Source organism: Neophocaena asiaeorientalis, unplaced genomic scaffold (genome assembly GCF_003031525.2).
Source record: "Neophocaena asiaeorientalis asiaeorientalis breed wild unplaced genomic scaffold, Neophocaena_asiaeorientalis_V1.1 scaffold30, whole genome shotgun sequence".
NCBI classification, from domain to species: Eukaryota; Metazoa; Chordata; class Mammalia; order Artiodactyla; family Phocoenidae; genus Neophocaena; species Neophocaena asiaeorientalis.
The window spans coordinates 7,391,159-7,416,036 of NW_020174923.1; the positions used below are offsets into that span (position 1 = coordinate 7,391,159).

Sequence of the window (24,878 nt, forward strand, 5' to 3'; positions counted from 1 at the left end):
TGAAGAGGCCTTGAGGCACTCTGGGCCCATCCAGGCCCAAAGGCTGCTCCAGGCTCCTAGACAGAGCTTGAGTGTTCTGACGCAGGCCTGCTGGGGTTGATGGGATGGGGACCTTAAGCCCTGGACCCAGAGACCTCCCAGGCCCTAGGGCTCTTCAGAGCTCTATCGTCAGATGCAACTGGTATACTTAATGTTTTCCAAAAGACAACAAGGCCCCTAGTAGCTTCTCAGAGGAACAGACAGTGCCTGCTCATAAAAGCATCGAAAGAAAGGTGGGCCTGCCCCCTGAGGGAGCCTTTGAGCCACCTCCCCTCCCCTGCTCTTAGCTGGCCTGTTAAGTGGGTGGGAAAACACACACCTTGTGGGCTTTCTGTATGGGTCTCAGAGGAGCAGAGCTGAAAGAAGCCTTGGACATGGTCTTAGCTGACCTCCCCCCATTCATCATACCTGTGCAGGCTCAGAGAGGTTAGGTGACTCAACCACAGTCACACTGGAATGAGAAGTGAGCCTCAGGCTCTGACTCCCAGCATATGGGCCACTCCCCCAGGCGGGTCTGGGGCCCCATTCCTCTAAGCCCTGCTGTTCAGAGCAGCCCCTCAGCCTCAGCCTGCACCCCTGGGAGGAGACCCCCCCCCCGACTCATGAGGTGCCCCCACGAGTGCCAGGCTCCTGTGTCGGGCAGTGGCGACAGAACCTGATACGCCTGGTGGTGTTTCGTTCGAAGCCTTTGCTGCTGCGTCAGTTACCTCCACATCTACCCCGCTGCTCTGTAACGGGGAGTGCGCGGTGGGCTGGGGCCCAGAGTCGGCGGCAGCCCAGGCTCTCCTGAGGGCTGAGGAGGGGTTTGTGATGGCTTGGCTGTAACCTAGGCCCCGCTGCAGGCCAACAGTATGTTTACTAAGAGGACGATGTATTGTTAATTTTTTTATTTTTGCTAAGAAAATTTCTAGGTACTGTCCCAAGGAGGAGCGGTCCTCAGCAGACACAGATAGCCAAACTGTGCCAGCCCCACTGCCCACCAGTTCTCACCCCTTCAGGGCTCTAGGCTCCTTAGCCTGGGTGCTGGCAGCTCCCTCAGGAGAGGACCCAGGCTCCCTTCATTATGGCTGCTGAAGAATAGGGCCCAAGGCACCTGGCCCCCCACTTCAGTGGCTGGAACAGGCCTGCCAGGAGAGGAAGGGCTGAGCCCCTCCTCTGCCAGAGCAGCTTTTCCCTACGAGGGGAGCAGGGGGAAGGGGTGCAGACAGCTGTCTCCGCTCCCCCAGGGGCTGGATTTGGCAGAGAACGCTGAGGCTGGGGCTGAGGGGAGGAAGCAGGGGGTATAAATACTGCGAATGGGGCCCCCATCACTGTGGGCCCCGGCTCTGGCAGCGGGAACCGCGCACACTGGGGCTCCCCCGACCTGCAGGGCCCTCCTGGAGTGTTAGGCCAGGTGGGAGGGCTGCGCTGTGGTGGGGGGAACACAGGCCTCCCAGGGACCCAAGCCCCGCTGCTACCGCCCTGGCCACGGGGCGTGCTGGGAGGCCTGCCTGGCTCGCTGCCGCCGCAGCCGCACAAACACCTGGGCTTCGCGGTCCCCCTTCCGGCTCTCTAACAGCTGCAGGATCGGATCCCCTGCAAAGAGAGGCATTTGGGGGGTCAGACTCAGGGAGTGGCAGGGGCTGCAGCACTGCCCCATTCTCCAGAAATTAGCCATGGGCCCACACCAGCCAAGCTCGCAAGACAGCCTGACAGATGAGGCAGGAAACGCGTTTGCCACGCCTGGGCAGCGGGGCGCACCTGCGGCGCGAGAGGCTGACGTGCCTGTTCCTTTTCATACAAGAACCTTGGGCCAGTCCACCAATTCGTGCCTCAGTTTACTCATTCGGAGAGTAGCGATAACACCTGACTCACCGAGTGGTTGTAAGGACTGAGGGTTAACATATGTCCAGTGCTTAGAAATGACCCGTCGTGAGCGCTCAAACACGAGACCTACCCCTCTTATCAAGCTTGGGGACTGCTCTGCAAGAACGTGCCCCCTGGGCACAGAAATGGCCCCTCTCCCCAGGCAAGCTTGTTGGTGACCTTATCCCACCAGAGAGAGTCGCACACACTTGGCCTAAATTAACCTTCACTGGTCCTTGACCAGGCGCGAGATCTCAGCAACACGAGCCACCAGGCTGGTTCCACAGGCTTCCGCCTCCAAGGAGGCTTTCCTCTGACCCCAACTCGGCCTCTGGGGGCCCCTGAGCCTTTCACGGCTGCCCCTCCCCTGTATTCCCAGTGCTGGGCCAGGGCCCACACTCACAGGGCTCAGGCCTACCGTTGGGTGCAGGGTAGGTGAGGGGCAGGCGGGTCTGAGGCACGTCGCCGGGCTCCACAGTCCCCGTCAGGCCCGGCACCGAGCACAGCGGCAGGAAGGCCTCCCCTTCAAGGTCATCAGCCCCCAGCGTGTCGTGATCCAGCACCGTGAGCAGAAGGCACGCCCCATCCTTCTGGCACGGCTCAGCAGGCACCAGGCTGGGCGGGGGTCACAGCCGGGCTCAGCTGCCTGCCCCACGTGCTGCCGTGGCCACACAGCCCCCGACGACGCGGGCTCGCCCGGACGCGTGGGATTAGGGTTGAGAGCTCTCGGCCTGGTGTACCTTGGGCCACACGCCATGATGCCTGCTCTGACTGTGGGCCGATGCTTTAAACCAGGGGCCCCTGTGTACCCAGGCCCGCCTGACTGGTGGAACAGAGGACCTCAGGGGCAGCACCCTTCCCTGAAAGCAAGCCTCTGAGTCCAACACTGGACTCAGACTGGGAGGAGTCTCCCCAGCAGCCTCACTCCACCTGCAGGAGAGCAGGTTTGAGGCCTGTGCCAGCAAACACTTGTCCCAAGTGCTCCCTCCCTGGGACTCAAACCCAGTCCTCTGAGGGGAGCCCCTCGGCCCGCCTCAGCTGGGAGGAGCAGGCCTGAGGCGGGTCCAGGGCTAGTGGGACCACTCACAATTCAAAGGTCTCATCGAACAGTGGGTGAAGGTCCTTCTTGTGCTTTTGGGTCTCTCGGGGGGCCAGCTCAGGGAACTCGTGCCTGGGCTCCAAGGTCAGCTGGACAAAGGGGTCGCTGGAGCCTGGCAAGTGGCCGGGGAGGGGACGTTGGCCGAGGATATCCCAGCCCCGCCTCCGGTGCCCACGCCCGCAGCTGTGCCCCGCTCAGCAGCACTGCCCCCTCCTGGTAATCCAGCAGAAATGCACCCAGTGCTCAGGCTGGACGAGCAGAGCCCCCGGGGACTCGGGGGACCAGAGTGGGGACACGGAGAGGGGCTGGGGCAGCCTCCACTCACCATTGGAGTCCAGGGGCAGCAGGCTGGAGGCGCTGAGCAGCTCCACGTGCAGCTTCTGCTCGGAGGCGCGGTAGGAGGCCTTGACTGTGACGGCCCCGAGCTCCTCGTCGGTGGTCTCTGCCTGGGGGCGGGGCGCAGGGGCAGCGTCAGCGGGGGCTGAGCGGGCGAGGCGGGGCTCCAGGCGCGCAGCGAGCGCGGCGGAGGAGGGGGACTCACCTGCTGCTGGATGCGGCTGCAAAAGTACTTCTGGATGAGTTCCCGGCTGGAGGCCGCCTGCAGCTCCAGGTCCCTCTGCAGAGCCTGGGGATGGGGCACAGCTGAGGAGTCACTTGAACTGTCACACAGTCGCAGCCCAGTGCTGCCCTTCAGAAGCTTGCAGCCAACGGGAGACGACAACGTGAAGTGGAAAGCACTGGGCGCTGGGGGACCACAGGCAGGGTTGCCCTGGCAACAGCCAGAGGCGCCGACAGGGTGGGCTCCACAGGTGTGTCTCAAAGCCGCCCCCGCCCCAACCGTGTTTAGAAGAGCTTCACACGTGGAGGGGTTTTTTGTTGGTTCGGTGGGGGGCGTTTGTTTGTTTTTGGGTTTTGCTGTGCCACGAAGCATGTAGGATCTTAGTTAACGGACCAGGGATGGAACCTGCTCCCCCTGCATTGGAAGCGCGGAGTCTTAACCACTGGACCGCCAGGGAGGTGCCCTCAATTATGTTTTTTTAAAGGGGCCCACATTTTCATTTTGTGCTGAGCCCTGTAAATCACGTAGCTGGTCCTGGACACAGGTGAGCACAGGAAGGCAGGCTCCCCACACCACCAGCTAACCAAAAGGCCCCTACCTGGAAGGTGGCCGTGCGCAGGGCCTCGGGCGGCAGGCCACAGCCCTCTGCGTAGAAGCAGATCTCCAGGTTCTAGGGGGCGAGACATCAGAGGTGACCCCCAGGCACACTCCCACCAGGGATTTTATTGTCACTGGTGTTATTACCTGTAGTGCGATCTTCAGCCTGCTAGAAGCCAGAGGGCAGCTCCGCTGGGAAGCGGCCACCTCCGCCAGCACCGTGAGCGTGTGGGTCCACAGCAAGGTCAGAAGGCTGGGGTGCCGTGCAGAGGGATGCCGGACACAGGACAGAAGGACAGAGGAGGAGGAAGCAGAGATGCTCTTGAGAAAGAAGAGGCCTCGTGGGACCCAGGCCCACCCCCGTTCGCCAGTGCCTCCCCACCCCCACCCTCCACCTGCCTCACTGGTGGGACTGGGGCCCAGGCTGCAGGCAGGGGAGGGAGGGAGGGCTGGTCTGCTGAGGGAAGGAGGGCAGGGGGTGGGGCAGACAGGCCTAGTCCTATCCAACATGTCTCGGAAGCTAGTGAAGGATCCTTCTCACTAGGATTAACAAACTCCAACAAAAAAAGGAGCAGGAGGGTGGTCCCCCAATGACAGAATCCTGAGTCACGATGGGAGTGACCAAAATGAACAGGATCTCAGCACACAGCATGGGTAAGTGCGTACTACCCGCGGCGAGAAAAAAACAGCAACCAAGCCGCAGTCCATCCTAATAACCTGAAATAACTGAAATTTCACTTGTCAAAGTAGAGTCAGGCAGATAAGCACAAAAAATGTGTAATTAAGAACGGGGGTGGGGCGCTTCCACGGTGGCACAGTGGTTAAGAATCCGCCTGCCAATGCAGGACATGGGTTCAAGCCCTGGTCCGGGAAGATACCACATGCCACGGAGCAACTAAGCCCGTGCGCCACAACTACTGAGCCTGTGCTCTAGAGCCCACGAGCCACAACTACTGAGCCCTTGTGCTGCAACTACTGAAGCCCGTGCACCTAGAGCCTGTGCTCTGCAACAAGAGAAGCCACTGCAATGAGAAGCCCTCGCACCACAACGAAGAGCAGCCCCCGCTCACCGCCACTAGAGAAAGCCCGCGTGCAGCAACGAATACCCAACACAACCATAAATAAATAAATTAAAAAAAAAAAAGAATGGGGGTGCAGGAGACTTCCCTGGTGGTGCAGTGGTTAAGAATCGGCCTGCCAATGCAGGGGACACGTGTTCAATCCCTGGTCCGGGAAGATCCCACATGCCACGGAGCAACTAAGCCCGTGCATCACAACTACCAGGCCCACACGCCGCAACTACTGAAGCCCGCATGCCGAGAGCCCGTGCTCTGCAACAAAGAAACCACTGCAATGAAAAACCCGCACACTGCAATGAAGAGTAGCCCCCGCTTGCCGCAACTAGAGGAAGCCTGTGCGCAGCAACGGAGACCCAACTCAGCCAAAGATAAATTAAAAAAAGAAAAAAAATGAATGGGGGGATGGGACTTCCCTGGTGGTCCAGGTCCAGTGGGTAGGACTCCGTGCTCCCAGTGCAGGGGGCCCAGGTTCGATCCCTGGTTGGGACACTAAGATCCCTCACGCGTGCTGCAGCCAAGAGTCCGCATGCCACAACTAAGAAGTTCACATACCGCAACTAAGAAGCCCGCATGCTGCAATGAAGACCCGGCACAGCCAAGATAAATAAATAAATAAATAAGTAAATAAATATTAAAAAAATGAAAGAATGGAGGAGGTCTAGGGATTTCCCTGGTGGTCCAGTGGTTAAGACTCCACGCTTCCACTGCAAGGGGGCGTGGGCTCGATCCCTGGTCGGGGAACCAAGATCCTGTAAGCGCGCAGTGTGGCCAAAAAAAAAAAGAAAAAAAGAATGGGGGAGGTCTAAAAATTTTTTAAAGTTTAGAAAAAAATTGGGTGGTCCATACTAAAAGTAGTTAATTTGGAGACTTGCCCCCTGGTGACGCAGTGCTTAAGAATCTGCCTGCCAATGCAGGGGACATGGGTTCGAGCCCTGGTCCGGGAAGGTCCCACATGCCACAGAGCAACTAAGCCCTCGTGCCACAACGACTGAAGCCCGGCGCCTAGAGCCCGTGCTCCGCAATAAGAGAAGCCACCACAGTGAGAAGCCCACGCACCGCAACAAAGGGTAGCCCCCGCTCGCCGCAACTAGAGAAAGCCTACTCACAGCAACGAAGATCCAATGCAGCCAAAAATAAATAAAATAAATTAGTAAAAAAAAATAAAAGTAGTTAATTTAGTCCCCATACTTAAGTGTTCATTATGCACAGACTCTGTTTTAAATGTTCTGAGGCAGTGAGTGGTACGTTAAGCTCCTGTCTTAGTAGAGATTAAACTCTATTTTGTGTGAAGATTAGAGCTGAACTAATGGCATTCTCTGGCCTAGGAAATAAAGAAGGTGGGTTCCTGAGGCCCCGCTGCCCCACCAGGAGCAGAACTCTGGGGGCCAGCAGCCCCACGTGGAGGACCTGTCATCATCACCGTCACCGTCGTCACAGCAGCTCAGTCATCAACCACTTCCTCTGTTGCAGGCACTGCTCTCAGCACTTCACATGACTCATTTAGTCCTCAGTAGAGGCCAGAACTATGACCATCTGCACAGAAAACTTGAGTAATCTGCTCAAGGCCACCCACCAAGCAGCAGTGAAACTGGAGTATGAATCCAGGTCGTCCAGAGCCCATGCCCTTGACCTCTACCCACTGCTGCCCAGTGTGCTCGGCCCTGTTTTGAGAGAGACCCTAACGAGAAGTTCCCCTGGAACACCAGCTGCCTGTAACGTTAGGGAGGGCAGAGCTGCAGCCTCCCGCAGACGCAGCCCAGGGCTAAAGGAGAGAGGACAGACAGGTTTCAGCTCAGCCTAAGGTGAAATGGATAGCACTGTGCGGCCATGAGCGCCCTGACCCTTGGAGCAAGCATTTAAGAGAGTCTGGTTGCATCCTCCCCTGAGGATGGATGCTGAGGCCGGGAAGGAGGGGCGGGTGGGAGGAGAGGTGGAGGTGAGGGGGCGCCGCAGGGCAGGCGGCGGCTGCAGACCTGCTGAAGTTCTCCTGAACCAAGTTGGTGTTCATGTAGCAGAGCTTCACCTCCAGGAACTTCATCAGGGGCAGAACGGCCTGGGGAGGGGAGGCAGCACATCTGGTTCTGGTCCATTCTGGTCCCACCCCCATGCCTTTGCCCTGGCCCGGAGAGGAAACGGGGCTAGGAGCGTTCCTAAGCATCTGTGGAATGTGTGCAGAGCCAGCCCCTGACCACAGTCGGCTCCAGCCACACTGGAGACAGTAGAGCCTTTTCTATAGCCCTGAACCTGCCAGACCTGGTCCTGCCTCAGGGCCTTTGCCCATGCTGTTCTCTCCCATAGAAATCCTCATGGCTCCTTCTCTTCCTTCCTTTAGGTCTTGACTCAGCTGTCACCCTCCAAGTAAGGCCTCCTCTGGCCACTATCTTAAAATACAGTCCTCTGACCCTTTCCATTCCCTTGTGTGCTTTATTCTTCTCTTGAGGGGTTATCATTAACATATGATATGTGTGTGTATACATATATATATGTTTACACACACACACATATGTATAGTTCTAATAATAGCTATAGCTATAGTTATCCACTTAGCTCTTTTTTCACCTCCTCTACTAGAATGAAAACTCTAGGAAGGCAGGGATTTTTGTCACACTGTTTATTGATATATATCCCCAGTGCCTAAATCAATACCTGGGACAAAGTGGGTGCTTAAATAGTTGATGAATTAAGGAGTAGCACTCTCCCAAGACATCACACGTGTAATTATTATCCCCGCTGACAGCTGGCGAGCCTGAGGTCAGCTGACCTATATAAATAGAACAGCTCCGCTAGTAGGCAGCTAAGGAGGAGTCATGCTCAGGGCTGTTTGGCTGCAAAGTCTAAAGCCTCCCCCACTGCAGCTCCCACATTGACTGTCAGTGCTGGGAGAGCCCGTGGAATGACCCAACCCCACCCTCTTAGCATCTAAGGGGGAAACCGAGGCCAGGAGGGAGCATTCCTTGCCCAAGTGTGGGGGACTTATCTCTGACACCCCATGGCCTTCAGCCCCTTGCCCACCCTAAGCCCCTTTGCAATCCCTGACCCACATTGCTGGCAAAGGTCAGCAAGCAGGGAGGGCCACTCACATCCTCAGGCAGGACGGATTCCTTGATGCCCACGAGTTTCCAGATGTGCTTGGCAATGCCCACCTCCAGCTGGAGACACAAAACGGTAGGAGGGAGGCCAGGGTGTGAGTCGGGGGTCAGGAGAGGTTGCTTGGGGCCCGAGTTTAGGTTCAGGAAGGGAAGGGGGCTGGACATTGGCCCAAGTCCTATTGGAGGGTACTTCAGGCTGAGGATGGGTGGGGTGGGGTCACTGCGGGTCAAACAAATTACCTGCTCGGCCAAGGTGCGGACGCCAGTGCGGATCTCATGGCCCAGCCCAGCCAGGGCGCCCTGCAGCTGGGCATGCAGCGTGTTCTGCAGCTGCCCCTGCTCCAGCACGGCCCCTACCCGCTGCTCCAGCGCCTCCCATGCCAGCTGGGTGGGCAGCTTGCCGATCACCAGCCGCAGCTGCTCCATGTCATTCACCACCACGCACAGCTGCAGGCAGGCGTGGGCACAGGGATGCCAAGCTTCCTGAATAGTGCCAGGACTGGCAGGCTCCACCCCCACCCCGGCCCAGCCTCAGCCTCAGCCTCCAGCTCTGGCCCTTACCATGTTGGCTGCCTGGCCCTGGTCCTTCTGGCCGGCAGAGAGCTCACGGGCCCGGGCCTTTATAAGGCTGCAGTACACGAGGGCCAGCCGACAGGTGTCCTGGGGTGAGGAGGGCGTGATCAATGGGGGTGGGGAGTGCCGAGGAGAGGCAGATGCGGGGGGAGGCAAAGGAATTTCAGTGACTTGGGGGATTTAGGACATAGGCTTTTGGAGGCTGCTAGGATGAGAACTTGGGAGAAATCGTGGGGTGGGAATGAGGCCGCACCTCCACAAACTTGACGGTGATCATGAAGGCCTCCTCTGGGTCAGGCCAGTCCAGCTGCTGGGCGGTGTGGCTGATCTGGGCAAAGCAGGTGGACAGGTCCACAGCCGATGTGCTGTGCTTGGTCAGTTCACCCAGGGGCACCAGCTAGGAGATGGGGGAGTGCGTAGAAAGGAGGGCTCAAGGCTGGCCAAATCCATGCTCTCCCTCCCCGCTTGCACTTGCAAGCATCCAGGGCTCATAGAGCCACAGCAAGCACAGAGCTGGGCCGGGGGCTGCAAGGTGAACAAGCAGGGCTCTGCCCAGACCCCCCAGGCTGCGGGGATCAGCATGTAAACCAAGTCCCCCCCACCCAATATAACAGGAGGCAGGATTTTGCACTCAGCTGGCCTCGAGAGCAACGCTCAAAGCTGGTTAACCGCTTCCGCACGTGCCACACGGTTGGCAGAGCTGCGAGCCACACCCCGAAATGTGGGACTCTGCCCCTAGTCCAGGCCCCCCAACCCCACCTCGTCCATCTGCACAGAGCGCTGCACCCGCTCCAGGGCCACGCTGTATGTCTTCTGCAGCCAGGAGGGGATGGCCGGCTGGAACCAGTGGTGGAAGCCGTCCAGGGCCAGGACGCCATCCCTGGGGAGAGCCAGGGTCAGCCTGGGGAAAGCCGGGGCCATTGCGGGCTTCGGGCCCTCCTCTCCCTGCAGCCAGTCTGCTGCCCACCTCTCCGAGAGGACCGGGCCCAGCTGGTAGAGCTCCTTGAGGCTGACGTAGAGCTGGAACAGATTTTCGCCCATCTCCGGGGTCATGGTACCGCTCACCACAGCAATGTGGTCCTGCACCCTCTTGGCCACCTGCGAAGGGAAGGCGTGGTGGGCGGAGCTCCAGAGCCAGGGCAGAGGGCTGTGGCCTTGGGACGCGGTGAGTGGATGGGGCGGGGGGTTGGTGGGGCTCACCAGCCATTGCAGCTCCAGGAAAGCCATGGAGAAGAGGTCGATCTTGAGGACACTGGAGGAAAGGCAGCAGGTGTGACCTGGTGGCACACAGCGGGGTCCCTCTGGTCCCCATTCTGAGCCCCTGCTGCACTGCCTCCTGGCCCGGCCGCCTGCTCACTTATGGAAGATCTTGCTCCAGGTGCGCTGGCACTGGTGCAGGTCGCCAATGATGTCTTGTACCAGGTTCAGTAAGGCCTTGCCCGCCTCCAGCATGCCCTGGCAGGGGCAGAGGTGAGCCAAGCAGGGCTCTGAGGGGCAAGCAGCCTGTCCCACCACCCACCTCCTCACCCGAGCCCCCTCACCTGCACCATGGGCTGATACTGCTGCTGCTTCAGGTGGAACCATTCAGTGGTGCCAGTCTGTGGGCAGAGAGACAGTGAGCAGGGAGGGCTGCTGGGCCCAGGCCCCGTACCTACAGGGTGGGCACCATACCTGCAGTGCCTCGGTCACCAGGAGGGGCAGGGGGCCTCTTTCGGGGCACAGTTCTCCAAAGGCTTTCATCTTGCACATCTGTACCAGGACCCTGTGGGGAGAGAGAGCCGTGTGCAAGATGCCCGTTGCCCCGTAGCCCCCACTCATTCCGCCGGCAGGCTTCCCCACCCCAGAGGTGCCCCAGCTGTTCCCCGTCCCCGACTCCACTGAAGCGGGGGGTAACCACTGACCTGAGGAGAGACTGCAGCCGGGCTGGGGAGTCGGAGACGGAGAGGGGGAAGACAGAGCGGAACCTTCGGATGAGGGAGAGGCCATAGGCCAGCAGGGAGCTGAATGAGGCGGCCAGCTCCTCCAGCTGCAGGGCCAGGACGGTGCTGTGAGGCGGGGGCTGCTTTATGGGGCCCGGGGAGCCGCTCCCTGAGCCCTGCCTGCCTAACACCCCTCGCCCCGCCCCAGCCCACCTGCTCTGCCTTGAGCCGGCCCTGGATCCACTGGTACTCGATGCTGGTGATGGGGTACAGGAGGCAGCTGCTGGGGAACTCCAGGCTCTGGTAGAGACGGCTGTAGGCCAGCCACTGCCTGTGGCAGACAGGAAGCCCTCAGCCTGGCCAAGTGGGGCATGTTCCTTCTCACAGCTCACCTGGCCTGGCCTGGAGGGGGTGGGGGTGGGGTAGGGGCTGGTGGTGCGGCGTTATCCCCACCCCAACCCCACCCCAAAGCCGCCTGGGGATGCCCATCGACCCGCAGAGGCTGAAAACCAGTGGCTGAAGGTAACCCACAGGATTGTTTTTGTTCCCATCAGTGCTTTTCAAACATGTAAATGAATTGTCCATCTCTTAAATTAGAATATTTGTGATTTTAAAATTCAGGACTCCTTGCTTCTTTTGAGAAATCAGATTTGGAGACTCGAGCCTTCAAGTACATGTAGAACTTCAGCTAGAGCATCCCTTCAGAGAGTCGAGGGGAGACTTCACAGAGGTGACCGAACTGAGACAAGAGGGAAGGCGAAGGAGGCTGGGGCAGAAGAGCGGCCCAGGGACAGGCCTCCGCCAGGCGGGGATACAGCGCCGCACTCCCTGCTGAGGCCCTGCAGGCAAGTGAGGCCCTCACCCTCGGTGCCTGCTCTAGTCTCCAGCCTCACCTGCATTCCCCACAGCCATCCAGGAATACCCACCTGCCCCTGGTCCTAGAAGCTGCCCTTCTCCGCCAGCCTCCTTCTGATCCCCTACTGAATGCCAAGTGTCAGCTCCCACTCTCAGTCCTCCTCCTGGCAGCACCCGGGCTGTGCCCCTACTCCTCTCGTGCATGGAAAAATCTACAGACTCCTGTGTGTCCTTCCTGGCATTCCCGTAATCTAACAAGGCTCAGGGGAGGTGACAGGCCCTCAACACGGATCCAGGAGCATCAGCGCACAGATCTGTTCAATGGCCCTGGGGTCTGGGCCCAGGGTGGCAAACTCAACTGTCCAGAAGGACTCAGGTGGTGTCAGGGGACGAAGCGCCCAGATGGCAACTGTGATGGATGGGGGAGGACACGCTACTCTGCTCTGACCACGTGCAGCCCAACAAAGCGACAGCCCTGCGATTCCAGCACGAAGCTTTCACGGGAAACTGGTGATGTGAATCCGCACAGCAAATCTCCAGAGTTTTAAAAGTCGGCAACTGACTCAAAACTTAAAATACAATTTGGGCCCCAAACAGAAATCTCCTGAGGGTTAGACTTCGGGCCGTCAGCCTGCAGGAGGGCACGCAGGGAGGGAGAGGGTGGTGCGGCGCAGACGGCCCTCGGGCACTCGGGCTCGGAAGGGCACTCACGCCATGGACTGGTGGAAGTCGGACAGGTCCTTCTGCGTGGAGTGGAGGAAGAGGACGGTGGCAGCCTGGGGGCTCAGCAACCCGTTCCAGGAGGTGCTGCCCGCCTGAGGGGACAGGTGGAGGGCGTCAGGACCTGACAGGCAGACCCTGGCCCTGCCCAGCCCCGGGGGGGCAGTACCTGGTGCTGGGTGACCTCGTGGGACACGAGCTGCTGCAGCAGGCGGAGGTGCACTGTGTAGCTGGGCTGCGAGCGGCTGGCCGCGGTGGCTCTCTGCAGGGGGGCCGGCGCGGCCGTGAGCAGAGGACCCCACGCCCAGTGCAGCCCCTCCTCCCCACCCAGCCGGGCCACCTACCCGCTTGTGAATGAACTGGAACTGGAGGTGACACTGACCACGATCCGGGTAGGTCTCCGTGCAAGGCTCTAGCGGGTACCACTGATCCTCCCGGCAGTGCAGGTCCTGGCAGGCAGGGGATGCCCATACCTGTGAGCCGCAGGAGCCTCACCCGGTCGGGGGCAGGGGAGGCGACGGGAGGCCGACCCCAGGCTCCGCTTGGTGCAGGCCTGGAACCCCTCCCTTGAGCCCCTCGTCACCCCCTCTCTGCCTCTCTCCCGGGAACCTTTCCCCACTCCACTCACCTGTAGTCTCAGGACCACGTTCCCCAGAAAGTCATCCTGGCCTTTGTCCTTCCGGACCTCCTTAAAGATCCTGTTCCAGGCAGGGTGCCGTGAGGGAGAGGGGCCAGGAGCCTGACCGGGTCAGGCTGGAATCTGCTCCCTACCTGCAGCCACCTGGGCCCAGGTGAGAGCCTGCAGCCCAACAACCAGTATGCATGTGGAGGCAGGGCAGAAGGAGCCCCGACTCCTTCCCCGGGAAACCCACGGCCCTCACCTTCGCAGCCCGTGCAGATCTGTGAGCTCCCCGAGCTTCTGTCTGACGGACTCCACGGTGTCCATGTCCCTGGTGGGGTGAGGTTTGAGCGGGAGGCAGAGAGGGTGTCCTGGGAGCCCCCAACCCCTTTCTGCCACCCTCACCTCCAGGCCCCCTTCTCTTCCCAACCCCTACATGGGTTGGGGGGGGGGACATGCTCCTCACCACATGTCCAGACGAAAGCTGGCATTGCTTATGTCCTCAAACTCCCTGCAGTGAGAAAAGAGCATGGCTGAGGGTCTTGGAGGGATAGACCCCTGACCAGGCCACAGGCTACCTCAGCCCCGAGCCTGCCCCCCAAAACTGCCATCCAGTATCACCCACTGCCAAGTCTTAGTCCCTCCCTGCAAATTCTCCTCCCCTCCCAACTGCATCTCTCTCTCCTTTAAAGTAAGGCTTCAGGCTACCCCCCAGATCAATCCAGATGTGCCTGACCCTCCGCTGCCCACCGGCACGTGGCATTTAAGCCGTTGCTGTGTCCTGCTCGGCCTCCTGTCAGTCTTGCCTGCCTCGGGAGCAGGCTCCTCCTCCAGTCAAACCAAGCTCCCGCCCCCGAGCCAGGAAGTGCTGCTGGCCCAGAGCGGTAGGAACTGGGGCAGGGCCACGTACAGGATGAAGGTCTCGTCCCAGACGGGGTTGAGTGTCTGGGTGATGACCTGGGTGCGGTGGATCTGCTCCTCTGGGATGGTGTGCTTCACCACGGCCTTCTGCCGCGGCTGGAGTCCAGGGCTGTCCCCCGGCACACCCACCCCCTGCTCGATGCCCAGCAGGCAATAGGGGTCACTGAACCCTGGGGAGGAAGGGAAGGGGTGTTGGCTAGGCTCCCAGGGAGAGTCCTTAACACCCCCTACCCCTCTCCATCCCAGGCTCCAAGGACCAGGGGCCAGCAACACCAAAGTGAGCCCCAGGGGATGTTTGGGAGATGGGAATTTGCACCACAAGCTCTGGGACAGGCTGTGACGGGGAGAGGAAGGAGCCAGAAAGAAGGTCCTCAGGGCCCCCCGTCGCCTACTCACCACTGACATCCTTGCCCAGAATGCCCTTGGCTTGTTTCACCGTGGCCTTCAGACAGAATATTGGTTTCTGGAGCGACAGGAGGTGGGGCCTGAGTCCCAGAGGGCGCTGGGCTTCCCAGCCCCTGTGTTTGCTCAGGACGGCCCTGGCAGCCTTACCTCGAGCTCCTGGACCTGCCGCAGCATCTGCTCGTGCTCCCTGGGCTCCATACGGAAGGCCTGGTGGTGCAGGAGTGTGGGAAGCTTGGGGCACGGGGTGGGAGTGGGGGGACACGGCCAGGCTGCAGGGAGGCAGGGGGAGTGGGGGCTGGCCTCACCTCCTGCAGGTATCGCAGCAGCTCAGAGGACTCCCCGACATGGGTGGGCTCGGGCTGACCCAGGCGGTACAGGACCGTGTAGAGAGCTTCCTCGTAGAGCAGGGCCCGCTGAGACACAGCAGGGTCACCTTGGGAACCCCCGTCCACCCACCCCAAGGTCTGAGCCCCACCGGCCACCCCTGGCACTCACGGCACATGCCCAAGGTGGGGACCAGGCGTCCACACGTGCAGCGGAGGGGAGGGGGGGGTGTTTGGGAGGATGCAGGGCTGCTTCCCAGCACCCCTCTGCGCCCCGGAAACACTCCGATTCTTACCTCCTCAGGGGACAGGTGGTGGGATGTTGGCTCGATCTGGGGAGCGAGGTGGAAAGACAAGGTGTCCCAGAGGCCTGGACCAGGGCTCGGACGCGGGAACGGCTCCTCACAGAGCAGGCCCAGCCCCGAGAGCTGAGGGGGCCCCAGCACCTGGCCTCCAGCCCCACCAGTGCCGCGCACCTGTTCCCACAGCAGGGCTCCCGGGGGTCCGGCACCCGGGCCACCTTCCTCATCCCCTGGCCCGCCGTGGCTCGGGTCCATTGGTGCTCAGCTGTACCAGCTCAGCTGCGCCAGCAGGCGCCCGTGGCCTCAACCTCCCCCAACCTCCCTTCCTTCCCCAGAGGAAACAGCGCTGCTTATCGGGCGGCTCCGCTCCGCACCCCGGCGGCGGAAGTGAGGCCCAGCGGCAGAGGTGGGAGACTGGGGGCTCATGCCAAGCAGGCCTGGGGGCTGCTCAGCTGGTCCCCGAAGGCCCAGCCCCCAGCGGACACTCCCTGCCTAGTGGAGTGGGTGTCTTTGGGACTGGAGGAGCAGAGGATGGCTGGAGTTGGGGCGCGAGAGGGAGGGGCCTCCGAAAGGCTCAGATCCCAGACCTGAGGCCCAGGCTGGCCCAGAGAACACATGGCAGACCCTCTTCTGCAGACCCCAAAGGCTCTGCCAGAGGCTAGGGTGGGCAGGAGAGGGGCACACATCCTCAGCCGCTGCCCACAAGAGGTGGGACCCCGCACCCAGAGAGGGCAGAGCCCCACCCAGGCCTGCTCTTCTCCCCACTGAGGTCCCTCCTACCTCCTGAGCCCTGTGGGGCAGGGCCTCCTGCAGATCTCTGACTCTATGGCGTCTTATCTTGATGGCCTGGCGCAAAAGGGGAGGGCGCCGCTGGGTCTGGGAGAAGAGCGTCGCCATGGTGGCCAGCCCTGCCCTTCCCCTCCGCGGTGCCGCTGCCTTGGGTGAAGATAGGGAAGCCACAGGGTTATGCAAAGAGCCCAGGGCTGCCACCCGGTGCCAAGGGAAGGGGAAGGAAGGGCGGGTCACGGGAGGGTCAGGTCGGGGTTTCACCACCTTGGGGTTGGGGGGCCAGGGCTCCCAGGCCCCTGCACCTTCCTTCCTCCCTCCCGCTGTCTGGGATCCTGGGAGGAAGTCAGCTGGGCTGGAGGCAGAGGTAGACCAGGTGGGCGGGTCCGCCCCACCCCACCTTCCCACAGGGGCCCTGGCCCTGGGAAGGGTCCAGCGCCGTGGGCAGCGGGCATGAGGGCAGGGGGACAGCGGGCCTGCCGCATCCAGGTGACTGGGGGACGCTCCCCTGGCCGGTGGGGTTCTCAACCTCAGGTCTCCCTGAACCGGCCGCAGACCCGGAGTAGGGGTGGGCAGGGCACAGGGTGGAGGCTCCGGAGAGGCGTCTCCCCAGCCGTCAGCCAACCGCTCAACCTGCTCTGCTCCCCAGGTGACATTCCACCGAGGTGCCAGGGCCAGGCTGCGTGGGGCAGGGATGGCCCCACGGCCCCGGCCCCCATAAGGATGGTCGGGTGGCTGCTCCCTTCAAACGCCCTTGTAGGGGGCTCAGCCAACCCGAGGAGCTGCTGGGCGGGGCTGCAGAAGGAACAGTCTGGGGAGGCTACCGCCTAGCCTCTCCTGACAGGGCGACTTGGCCCAGAAGGGACAGGAAAATGGACGCTTCGGTGCTGGGCTGAGCTCCACCACAGGGTTCCAGGGCCGCCCTTCAGGCCAGGGTCCAGGGAGTGCAGGCCTGGGCACGGACAGTGGCCGTTTCCCACCCACCCCGGCCCCAGGGTTCACAAGGAGGGTGGCACCAGAGCCCGCACTGCAGGGGCCAGTCTTGAATGCCTGGCCTTCACTGACGTACCCTCTAACTCCCACGAGGCAAGGCGGTGAGCACAGCAGCCAGGGACGCAGGAACTCCGGTCCAGCCTGGGCCCTCCTGCCAACTCCTCCCACCCAGAGTAGCTGCTGGGCTGTGCCAGGCCCCAGGGGACTCAGCGGGTGGGCACAGTTGCTGAGCAACTGCCACAGAATGGACACAGGAGAGGCCTTAGCATCCTGGCCCCAAATAGGCCAAGAGAACAAGGGACTCTCACACGGGAGGGAACACTGCCTCCCCCAGCCCCGAGCAGCCAGATGGCTCTCCTTCCCAAGAGCCTCATCACCACACGCAGAGCCAGGCAGGGTCCAGTCACTCATTTTTACAAGTTCACATTTTCAGCAGACAAATCAAGGTGCAAACAGGGTTTATTTCACATTAATATATTAACTGAATTTTTCTGTCAAATAAATAGGGAATTCTCTTTAAATAACCATCTCCTCTCTTCACAGCCAGTCCAGGAGCAAATGGGAGCAAATTTTAGTGCATCCAGGGGGCATATCACCAACCAGGCAAGAAGCTTAAAGGGAAGAGGGCAGGCTAAGGGGCTGGCGAGAGGTCATGGTCGGCACCCAGGCCAGGCCCCAGGGGCTGGCGAGAGGTCATGGTCGGCACCCAGGCCAGGCCCCAGGGGCTGGCGAGAGGTCATGGTCAGCGCCCAGGCCAGGCCCCAGGGGTCTGTTCCCAGCCCTCTGGGCAGCCCCCAAGTGGACATGCATTCTGCAGTTCCAGTCCAAGAAGCCCCTTCTAGAGGGAAAAGAGAGAAGGCAAAGGGAAACAAATTCCAGAAAAACTAGCAGGGAAGCAGAGGGGCTCCCTGCCCAGCTGCAGCAGCCTGGCCCTCACGCCACCCACCCCCTGGTGGCTCGTGGGAAAGCTCCAAAAGTCAAAAGCAGTGGCAACAGGATGACCAAGGACAGGGAAGGGAAGGCGTGCGTGACGGGGGCTGAGGTTGGCTGGGAATGGAACGTAGGCTGACAGTCCGGCAGACAGGTGGCCTTCCACAGCCAGGTACAGACCAGAGTGGATGGAATGTGAGTAGGGCCTGGCAGGGGTCCCTGGGGAGGGCAAAGCTCGTGAGGATAAAGTGGCAACAAAACGAGAGAGCTGGACTGCGGCGGAGGAGGTGGCCAGAGAGTCCCTCCGTGGGTAGAAGCTATGAGAGCAGGACAGGAACGAGGGGGATGCCCCCCAGGATGCTGAGAGGGAAGCGCTGTGGGCTCTGGGCTCACGTGGGAAGCTGGGAGGCACCGCTCCCCGCACCCCTCAAGGCTACGTCCTGGCGCCTGCTTTATATTCAACCAAGTCAAGGGGCCCTCCCCCTGCCAGGCTAGTTTCTGGTGACTGTTTTATAATCAGACCTGGAGAAAGGACGAGGCCTGCCCCCCACCCCAGACTGAGCCCCAAGGGGAGGGGAGGAGAGAGCAAAGAGAGGCGGGAGGAGGGGGGTGTGAGCGGTCTACTGGGTCTTCTTATCTTCTGGGGGGTAGTAAGGAGGCGGCGGAGGCTGGCTCTGAGGAAGAAAGGAAAGATCACGTTGGAAGGGTCGGAATAAGCCGAGGTCTCTCCTGCCCCTAAATTCCAGCAAACTGGGGCTGCGGGGGTCCCGCCAGTGCCACGGCGCCCCCGCTCACCAGCCCTGCTCACCGTGGGCATGTAGACATTGTGTGGGTTGCCTGGGTTGTAATAGGCGCTGGCGGCTGCTTCGGCGGCCTTGGCTTCAGCTGTGAGAACACACAAACTGGGGAAGAGCCCCGGGGACAAGCCCTCCCCGCCTCCTCCGCTGCCCCCACAGCCCCGGCCCCCTGGTGCTCGGGGTGGCTGGTGCTGAGGACGCAGTTCCATCACTGAAACAGTGGAGAACCCTTCCTGAGCACTTAGCGCGTGCCACACCGTCCCATCTGGTCCCTCTACACCTCCTGCCCCCCCCATCTTCACCACAAGCCCCCCAGGTGGTGCCGTTGGCACGTTTTGTGGATGAGAAGACTGCGGTGCAGAGGGGGACCTTCCTGGGCCCAGGGCACGTGGCCAGCTAAAGGACAGAGTGGGGGCTGGACTCTACCCCTTCGCCACCAGGCCACCGCGCTGCCGGTCCCCTGGGATCGTCCCTAGGCCAGTGGTCATTCATTATCTGGGGCTTCCGTGCAACCACGGGGAGCAGCCAGGGCCCTCACCTGCAGGAGTGGAGGGGACATCGGGGCCGCTGACCGGAGGCTCCATGGGCCCAGGGTAGGGCGGCGGCGGGGGCTGCATGTACCCCATGGCCCCGTCCATCATGGGAGGTCCCGGATAGAACTCTGCTCGGCAAGAGAGTAACGGGGACCCAGTGAGCAGCCCAGCCCCAGCTCCTGTAGCCGGCACCCTCCCAGGCCCCTCCAGCTGCTCTGTCAGTCCTGAAGCAGGCCAAAGAACAAGTCTCCCCTCTACAATCCCCTGGCCTGGGTGAGGGTGGTCAGTGCGGGGGGAGGCGTGGGCAGCAAAGGACACACTCACCAGCTGGGGGCAGTGGACAGGGGTAGCCAGGAGGGCAGGGGTACATTCCATTGGCGACTGGTGGGGGGAAGACATAGGCGCCGCTGGGCATGTAAGAGTAACCATAGGCTCCGTTGGGGGCTTCACCTCGGGAGGCTATAGCACAAGGGGAGAGAGAAATGAGTGTCGCGGGCCTTGGGTACTGGCGAGAGGGCGCTCCCACCGCCTGCCGAGGGGAGCTGCAGGGTCCCAGGAATGTGCACAGCAGACACGCCTCACCCCTCCCCACTGGAGTCCGTCTCGGTCAGGAATGAGGCGAGGGGTCTGGATGGGGAGGGAGGTCAGAGCTGGGGTGGAGGAGGTCCAGGACAGGGGTGGAGGGATGGATGGAGGGAAGAAGGAGGCTAGAGGTGGGGTAGAGAATGGAGCTGGGTGAGGCTGGGGACGAGGTGAGGAGGTCTGCTGAACACAGCCCTTGGGGACTTAAAATGGTTGCCTGATGGTAGCTTAATGGTTGAGTTGTTTGTTTGTTTCTATGAGGCCACAGTAAAATGTCCTTGAGTCCAAACAGCTTTGTTAAAATGTCCTATACCTGCTCCAGGCAGGGGAAACCCAGCCTTTGAGGTACAGAACGGTGATTTTATTACAGGCTTCCTTCCCAACTCCCAGCCCTGGGCAGCCTGGGGCCCAGAAACTCATCTCCTGACTGCTTAAAAAACAAAACAAAAAGTAAACAAACCCAAATGAGCAAATAGCACACACATTCAATGCATCCTTGGCCCCTGATTTTTAGAGCCTTGATACCTTGAGATGCCACCTGTAGCATCCGCTGTCCAAATTCGATGGCGCCCCCTGCCGCAAAGGTAAACTTGTACGACGCAGAGCCTTCCCAGCCACCTGAGAAGGGAACAGTGCATCAACAGCTCCGGAAAAGAACTTAAGTTACGTCTGAAGAGATGGCTCTTCGTCGTCTCCAGGCCCCATCCAATGGCCAGGAGGCTCACCACCCACATCGCATGCCAGCGCCGACCGGCCACCTCCTGCCCACTTACTGCGCAGCCCTGTAAGCACATCTGCACTCAGGCCTCCCACCCCCAGTAAAGCAGCTTCTCAGCAACAAGCACGCCCAGCAACAACTGACATTCAAGTTCAGAGCAGATCTCTCATCCCGAGGGGGCCTGAGGACGAACCCCAGGCCCCTCCAGCCTGGCTTCTGTCCAAAGGGGAACTGTGAAATCAACAGCAAGGCTCGGGCCAGGCTGAACGTGAGCGGGAAGGCGAGTCCGACGCAGGGGTCTCTGGGGTCTGCAAAGAGCCTGCCACCAAGCAGGGCCTCTCCGGGTGTTACAGAGGGGCAGCGGGTTCTGCCTGGCTCTAGAGGAAAGACCCTTCCCAAGAACCTGATACAGCTCCCTCCCACACCTAACATCTGAACACACTCCCCAGCTCACAATAAGCATTTTCACTTGGTTTACAGTCATTCTGCTGACTTCCCTCTCTGAAAAGGTGACCTGAGCTGTCATCTTTAACGTTAGCATTTTCCAGCTCTTGGCAACCTCCCCCAGCTGAACAGCTGGCAGCCCAAGTGTTGGTCTTGGAAGCTAATCCAGAGCCAGGAAGAAGACACAGCTAGGGTGATGGGGTCCAAAGAGGACATCTCCAGGGCAGCAGTCAGAGATGCCCCAGAGCACCTCTCTGGAAGCCCCGTCAGTGTCCCCAAGCTCCCTTGTCACCTACCTCCTGCTTCAGCGTTCACTGTTCCCTTGATGTAGTTTGCTCCAAACACAGGCTGCTTGATCTCACAGTCCTTCATCAGATAAAACGGCATCATGAAGGACTGCATGGCATCCTTCCCCTTGGACAGAAAGATGACCTGCAGGGAGAGAGGACAAGGGCCATCCCCACCCGAACCATGGCCTGCCCGGCCATCACCTCCTTTGTGTGGGAGGCCATCAACTCCCAGGGCCGGGGCGGGTGGCCCGAGCCAGCACCCGGCAGCCCCAGGGCGCTCTCTGCACCAGCCAGCCCCGGAGAGCGCTTTTTAGAGTAAAAGGCCTCAGATGCAGCCAGGCTGGAGAGGCCAGACATGTGAATTCACAAGAAAAATGTGTGGCTCAGACAGCACGTGTGAGCAGGACAAACTGCTCTGCCACTGAGACATGGTGGTGAGGAGCCGGCGGCTGTGGAGCCTAAGTGGAGCCTGCAAGGCCAGGGCAGAGAGGCAGGGCCGAAGCAGGGAAGGGCTCCTGAAGGGAGAGTTCAGCCTGAGCTTCACAGAACTGAGAAGAGGGAACGGCAGCGGGTGGCAGATCCCAGGAGAAGGGATGATCCTAACCTTTCTGCAGACTCTGCCCAACAGCCAGCGTCTCCCACCCTGCACGTGGAGAACATTCTGCTTTACCCCCATGACTTCAATCTGTGACTGAAGATGCCAGCTTGAACCCCCAGAGATAGGGTTTTGAGATGCCCCCCCACCCCGGTCTCCGCTAAAGCCTGTGCTCCTCTTCCTCTAACGATCCTTAAGTCTAACTCTGGGATAGCTGCAGGCAGCGATCCTTTCCCAAGAATATCCATCTGTGTTTCTCTGGAAGTCTCTGAGAGTCTGCCTGGGGAACTCTCGGGCAAGGCCCATTCTGCAGTCTGGCATTTCTCGCTTTGCAGGGTTTTGCTGGTCTCTCTGCCTACTCCCGAGGCTGTGGCCAGGCTACTGCATCCTGTTGACCACATTTATCACTCTGGATGTGCACAAAGGCCTCACGGGCTACTCCTACAGAAATCAAAGTAACAACAGCCTCTCCCCTCCAGGCCCAGGTCAGCCCAGCAGCTGCATCCAACTACAGAGAGATTTTGCAGCAGCAGCTCTGGAACTTACACGGATTCACTGCCCAGCCATCAGTTCTGCTGTGCGAAGAGGCTGGTGGTTCTAGAACCAGGAGCATGTGACAGAAACACGCTAACATTCACCAGGGTTCAGCGGCCACCAGACTCACGAGGCTGCGGCTGACCCAAGACTCACGAGGCTGAGGCTGACCGAAGACTCACATCAGCCTCCAGGAGGTGATGTGAGTTGGTCTCCAAACCAACCGTCTCGCTGTACAACGTACCCGGTACGGGGTAAGGTAGACGGTGCCTTTCTTGGTCCCTTTGAAGGCCTCCGGCACATTCCTCATGTCACTGAACGTAAGTTCTACATGGTCATAGGACATCAGGATGCTGTGATAAGAAAAGAGGAAATGCCCTGATGAGACAGTTGGAGTCACAATCTGTCACCCCCAGGGACTGGCCCCTCCTGGGTAGCAGTTGCCAGCAAGTCATCCGCTTCAACACTGACGTGAGAAAACTACTAACACAGTCATGGAAGAGATAAGCAAGCTGGGGGTCCATAGAATTTCCCCCAAACCCCACACACACAGCCCCTAAGTGACCAGTGCAGGGACTTCCCTGGCAGTCCAGTGGTTAGGACTCCACGCTCTCACTGCCGAGGGCCAGAGTTCAATCCCTGGTCAGGGAACAAAAATCCCACAAGCCAAGAGGCACAGCCAAAAAAAAAAAAAAAAAAAAAAAGTGACCAGTGCCATAGAAGAGCCACAGGGCTCTGGAGACACCATAATCCCTCAAATCAGGTTAGATTATCCGGGTTAACTCTTCTATTCTCTTCTAGGTCCTTATGACAGGTGTTCTGTTTTTGTTGGCTTACTTTTTTAAGTCTGATATACGAACATTTTAATACATGACTCTACACATTACCAAAGGGCTCACTTCAGGGTTCCTTTAAACCTGGGGTTCTGAAGCTGGGTCTGCAGGGGTATCAGTCCACTAGCCCTTGAGATGATCACGTATGTGCTTTTTCCTGGGAGAGACCACAGTTTTCATCATTCTCAAAGGGATTCATGATTTGAAGAGTAAGGTTCGCTATTTTACATATCAAGTTTTAAATGCTGAATGTGGACTTCAATTACTGTTTACACAATTTTTTCAGAAATGAGGCTGAAGCAGTTTCTGAAACAAGGCACATCATTATTTAGCAGCAATGAGTCCTAAACCGGGTAGGAGCCCCAGCAGGATAGATACATTCTTGGCCCAGAAAAGTCTCACTGAGAGAGAAAGAAATAGTCCCAGGAGATGTTACCAAATGGCATCAAAAGGGTTTGTCCGGGTCCAGGACTGGCTTGCACACAGAGCAGCTACACACTAAGGGCAATGTGAAGTTTCTCTGATTACAAGACAACAAGGTCCAAGCTCACATGGTTCCATTTGTCTCCTTTCGCCTCCCAGATATCACAACTTCCTTCACTGGGGAGGGGTAAGTGGGAAAGAGGACCAGTACCAGAAAAGAAAAATACAGCTCAGAGAAAAGAGGTCATTACCAGGAACAGGCTGGGACGGCCAGTCGCTGAGCAGGTAAGATGGAGGAAGAGTCAATATTCTGAGGTCTGGGCTCCCTGGGTGCTCTCCTCTGACTCATCAAGCATTCCCGGATGACAGCCCTGGGCTGGGTGCTGGCCTTAATCAGCTACCAGACTTTGATCCCACCAAGTCTCCTGTGGGGACTCAGATTCCTCCTATGCTCCTTCAAAAAATGCTTTCAGGTCAGCATAGCTCAACCAGGGCTGGCTGGTCTGATTCTCAGCGCCCAAGGAGCAAGAGAAGAGAAGTCATCCAAGAAGCCCAGAGGTGGAGGAGAGACAGAATTGACAGGGGGTGGGTAGGAAGAACCTTGAAGCTGGGAGACCTCTGCTCTGGGAAGTGATCCAAGCCAACAGGAATTCAAGGGAAAGAGGCAAAGACAGACCTTTACAGAAAACGTGTCAAACATGTGACAAACGTTAGCTATGTAATTTCACCTCTGGGCCTCAGTTTTTCATCTGGAAACAGCAGTTCTGGAATATACTGGAAGGCTACATACTGGGAATTAAGGCTACTGACTTTGGAATCCGGACTCCTTTCCTGTTACAGCTCTGTGATCTCATGCAAGTTACTTAAGCTCTGTGCCTCAGTTTCCCTACGTGTAAAATGTGGATAGTAATAGTATCTACCGCACAGGATTTACATATTGAAAAAAGCAAAAGAGGTGTAGTCCCTAACACATAGTAAACGCCCAATAAACGGCAATTATTTTTGTCTAAAGCTCTTCCCAATTCTTAAAAGTCACCTACTCTGGGACAGGGGCTCAAGAACTACCCACAGGTTCCGCCTGTCTCTCCAAACCCCCACCCGTCTCTCCAAACCCCTACCCTATCCAGCCGCCCCACCCCCATCCCACAGCTGCAACATCCCGGCCCTTCCCTCACGCCTCACCCACCTTCCTTCAGCCCCGCCCCCAGCCGTTACCCCACCCCCACCCCCCCATCAGTTTCCCCTCTTCACGGGTTTATTCTCCACCGCCCACTCACCCACCACCCACTATCCACACCCTCGACGCCCGCCCTTCAGTCCTCCAGGATCCTTCCGTAGTGTTTTCACCTCTCGGTATTGTTGACGATCACTCCGCCGGCCTCCGAGTGATTCTTGTTGAGCGCCATAGTCTCTCGGAAAAGGGTCCCGAGACTGGGAACGCAGTGCGCTTGCGCCCTTCCTCGGCCCACCCCTAGT

The 24,878-nt window shown here is 59.4% G+C and overlaps 2 protein-coding genes across 7 annotated transcripts; both read right to left on the reverse strand.

The window, feature by feature from the left end:
* Positions 1-911: 911 nt before the first annotated feature.
* On the reverse strand, positions 912-16,107 carry UNC13D (unc-13 homolog D). Of its 6 annotated transcripts, XM_024760839.1 has the most exons (33): positions 15,998-16,107; positions 15,725-15,880; positions 14,939-14,974; positions 14,625-14,732; positions 14,467-14,526; positions 14,311-14,377; positions 13,904-14,084; positions 13,460-13,504; positions 13,256-13,324; positions 13,003-13,072; positions 12,719-12,823; positions 12,544-12,636; positions 12,366-12,469; positions 11,013-11,201; positions 10,782-10,925; positions 10,552-10,642; positions 10,422-10,478; positions 10,238-10,335; positions 10,081-10,132; positions 9,848-9,978; positions 9,640-9,760; positions 9,134-9,277; positions 8,869-8,967; positions 8,548-8,754; positions 8,299-8,367; positions 7,192-7,271; positions 4,287-4,392; positions 4,141-4,212; positions 3,525-3,608; positions 3,309-3,429; positions 2,972-3,095; positions 2,303-2,499; positions 912-1,614 (listed from the first exon to the last, which is right to left on the reverse strand). In XM_024760839.1, exons 2-33 carry the CDS (start codon positions 15,839-15,841, stop codon positions 1,493-1,495), a joined length of 3,363 nt encoding a protein of 1,120 aa, XP_024616607.1. In that variant the 5' UTR covers positions 15,842-15,880; positions 15,998-16,107; the 3' UTR covers positions 912-1,492. The 6 variants fall into 6 exon arrangements, with proteins under 6 accessions (XP_024616607.1, XP_024616609.1, XP_024616610.1 ...); XM_024760841.1 differs by lacking the exon at positions 15,998-16,107 and having other exon boundaries at positions 11,013-11,126; positions 15,725-15,912; XM_024760842.1 differs by lacking the exon at positions 15,998-16,107 and having other exon boundaries at positions 10,782-10,906; positions 11,013-11,130; positions 15,725-15,911.
* Positions 16,108-17,164: 1,057 nt separating this feature from the next.
* WBP2 (WW domain binding protein 2) lies at positions 17,165-24,878 on the reverse strand. The gene is made up of 8 exons (XM_024760947.1): positions 24,750-24,878; positions 22,391-22,499; positions 21,024-21,159; positions 20,091-20,183; positions 19,308-19,442; positions 18,989-19,111; positions 18,462-18,538; positions 17,165-18,327 (listed from the first exon to the last, which is right to left on the reverse strand). The coding sequence occupies exons 1-8, from the start codon at positions 24,806-24,808 to the stop codon at positions 18,274-18,276; spliced, it is 786 nt and encodes a 261-aa protein (XP_024616715.1). The 5' UTR covers positions 24,809-24,878; the 3' UTR covers positions 17,165-18,273.